We start from the raw sequence: 2192 nt of genomic DNA on the forward strand, positions 1-2192 counted from the left end.
ATAGAATTTCACATACGAAATGTACAGAAACCAACAAGAATTCCCGATAATTTTCATATTTAGTGCATATTTTTCAACACTAGCTCACACCGTAACCGATAAACTGATCGAATTGAATCGACAGGAGCTCACCTTCAAAAGCAAACTGCCTCTGGCACACCCATCTCGCCAGACGCTCAAGATCCAATGCCTCCTCTGCCTTACCCAGCATAGTAGCCGCGGCCAGACCACAGAAACCATATCTGACCATGCAGAACGTCGATGTGAATTGGAGTTTCACCCGTCTTACGTGAAGTGGCATAATATTATAAAGGCGATATCATCTAGATTACGATATAGGACATATTATAAATATTAGCGTTTTTGTTATATGTAAATTATAAGACGTGTATGATTCCGCGACCGATAACGTAACTGCATCTCGAAATATGTTTTTCACTAGTGTTTTCCATATCACGGGTGAAAGTAAATAATGATAACAATGTTCAACTATGAAAAAAATTCATATTCCCATATTATGAATATTTCTAAGGTTTAACAGAAATTTCATTGAATGCCGACTACATGCCAATTTTCAATATTCATTCAAAGTAGCGACTTCTTTCACATGAACAAATCGCAGAAAACGTCAGGAAAAATTTTGCCGTCATATTTCCGCGAAATATGCGGAAAAAAAACTAATCTGTTCGATCTCAATAATTCCCCATATCTCACTTTCACAACCCTTACCCTCCATGAGCTTCCAGTCCAGGCTCGCCCGCCAGGCCTCCTTCCCAGGTCTGGCACCTTTTGATATACCCTACCACACCTTGAGAAAATTCCAATACTGTTCGCCTTCCTCAGTTGAACTCGGCAATTTCCTCACTGTGTTCACATTCAAATTCGAAAAGAAATGTAAAGAAAACACTAAGAATTTTCAAAAATTTTCTCAGAATTTTCATATTGTCACCAACACATGTACACAGCGTGTCAATTTAATATGCAAATGTGTATTTTTTCCGAGGTTATTGAGAATCATTGTGAAACTATATCGCATATACAATGTAACAATGGCTATGAACATGTCTTGTGATGAGAGTACCCGTTTGGAACTGTGATGATAGCGACCACTCCGCAGTAGCACACATTTGCATATAAAATTGGCACGCACTGTAGTTGACCATGCGCATATTTTCCCATACTATTTGATCCAACAGCAACGTACCTTCCTCCAGCTCGGGCGTGAGCAACTTCATCATCCTCGCGACTGCTATCGCACAATAGCATCCCCTCATGTCAGTCTCGCCGTTTTCATGCACTCTGAAGCCTCCCGTTGATCGATCCTTCATAGATATCAAAAATCTATACCTAACGTTTACCGCATTCGCCCGAAATTCACAAAATTCCGTAAAATTCCGTAAAATTCGTGAAATTTCTTCAACACAAATTTCATGATTACACGACCAAAGAAGTCCCTCACAATGCCGATCGGTCCTCCATAGATATCAAAAATCTATATCTAACCTTAGCCGCGTTCGCCAAATATTTCCGAAAATTCCTGAAAATTTCGTAAAATTCGTCAAATTTTTGCTCACAAATTGTACCCCCTTACAATGCCGGCCTGTTGACGACTCTATAAGCCTCTTCAGTGCCCACTATGACCAGACTAGCAACCGCTGCATACGTGCATGCGAGATGGGAAAGCTGACCAGGTCCACCAGCAAACCCACCCGTGGGGGTGTGGCAAGCCGACAGGAAAGAACATACACTGAAAGAAAAAGTACTTCAGTGAATCCAAATAACGATAACAATATCAGAATAACCGTTTCACTTTAGTGTATGATAAGCCTTCCTATATCTGAGCTTTGTTGGTGTTTCAGCTTGAAGCACTAATAAGTTAGATTTCAATTTTGTTCAGAGAAAAAATACACTCATTGGAAACTAACGCTCAAATATTAACAAAGGATTGAATATGAATTGATAAATGTTTTATTTCTTTCGAAATAAACGAAGTGTCCAACTTAAGAAGAATAAAAAAAATAAAAAAAATAAAAAAATTAAAAAAAATAAAAAAAAGCAGATCAAAAATCCAAATTCAATTAAAAGTTGATAACTAAAAAATCCACTGATGAAATAAACGACACTTTTCCCAAGAAAAATTACTCTCCTTAGCTTTTATAAAAATGAAGTTTTTTCAAAAAACGATCCTTCGT

General features: G+C 37.9%; 1 protein-coding gene across 1 annotated transcript in view; it reads right to left on the bottom strand.

Moving 5' to 3' along the window:
- Pmar_PMAR001721 (protein farnesyltransferase beta subunit, putative) overlaps positions 1 to 2192 on the bottom strand; it is a gene marked incomplete at both ends in the record, with an annotated part of 6252 nt that overhangs the window by 1255 nt on the left and 2805 nt on the right. The window contains 4 exons of the mRNA XM_002784759.1: positions 133 to 242; positions 730 to 808; positions 1205 to 1347; positions 1592 to 1747. Coding sequence (XP_002784805.1) covers positions 133 to 242; positions 730 to 808; positions 1205 to 1347; positions 1592 to 1747 — 488 coding nt within the window. The remainder of the gene's footprint in view (positions 1 to 132; positions 243 to 729; positions 809 to 1204; positions 1348 to 1591; positions 1748 to 2192) is intronic.

The sequence above is a fragment of the Perkinsus marinus genome (assembly GCF_000006405.1).
Source record: "Perkinsus marinus ATCC 50983 genomic scaffold scf_1104296934648, whole genome shotgun sequence".
Lineage (NCBI taxonomy): Eukaryota > Perkinsozoa > Perkinsida > Perkinsidae > Perkinsus > Perkinsus marinus.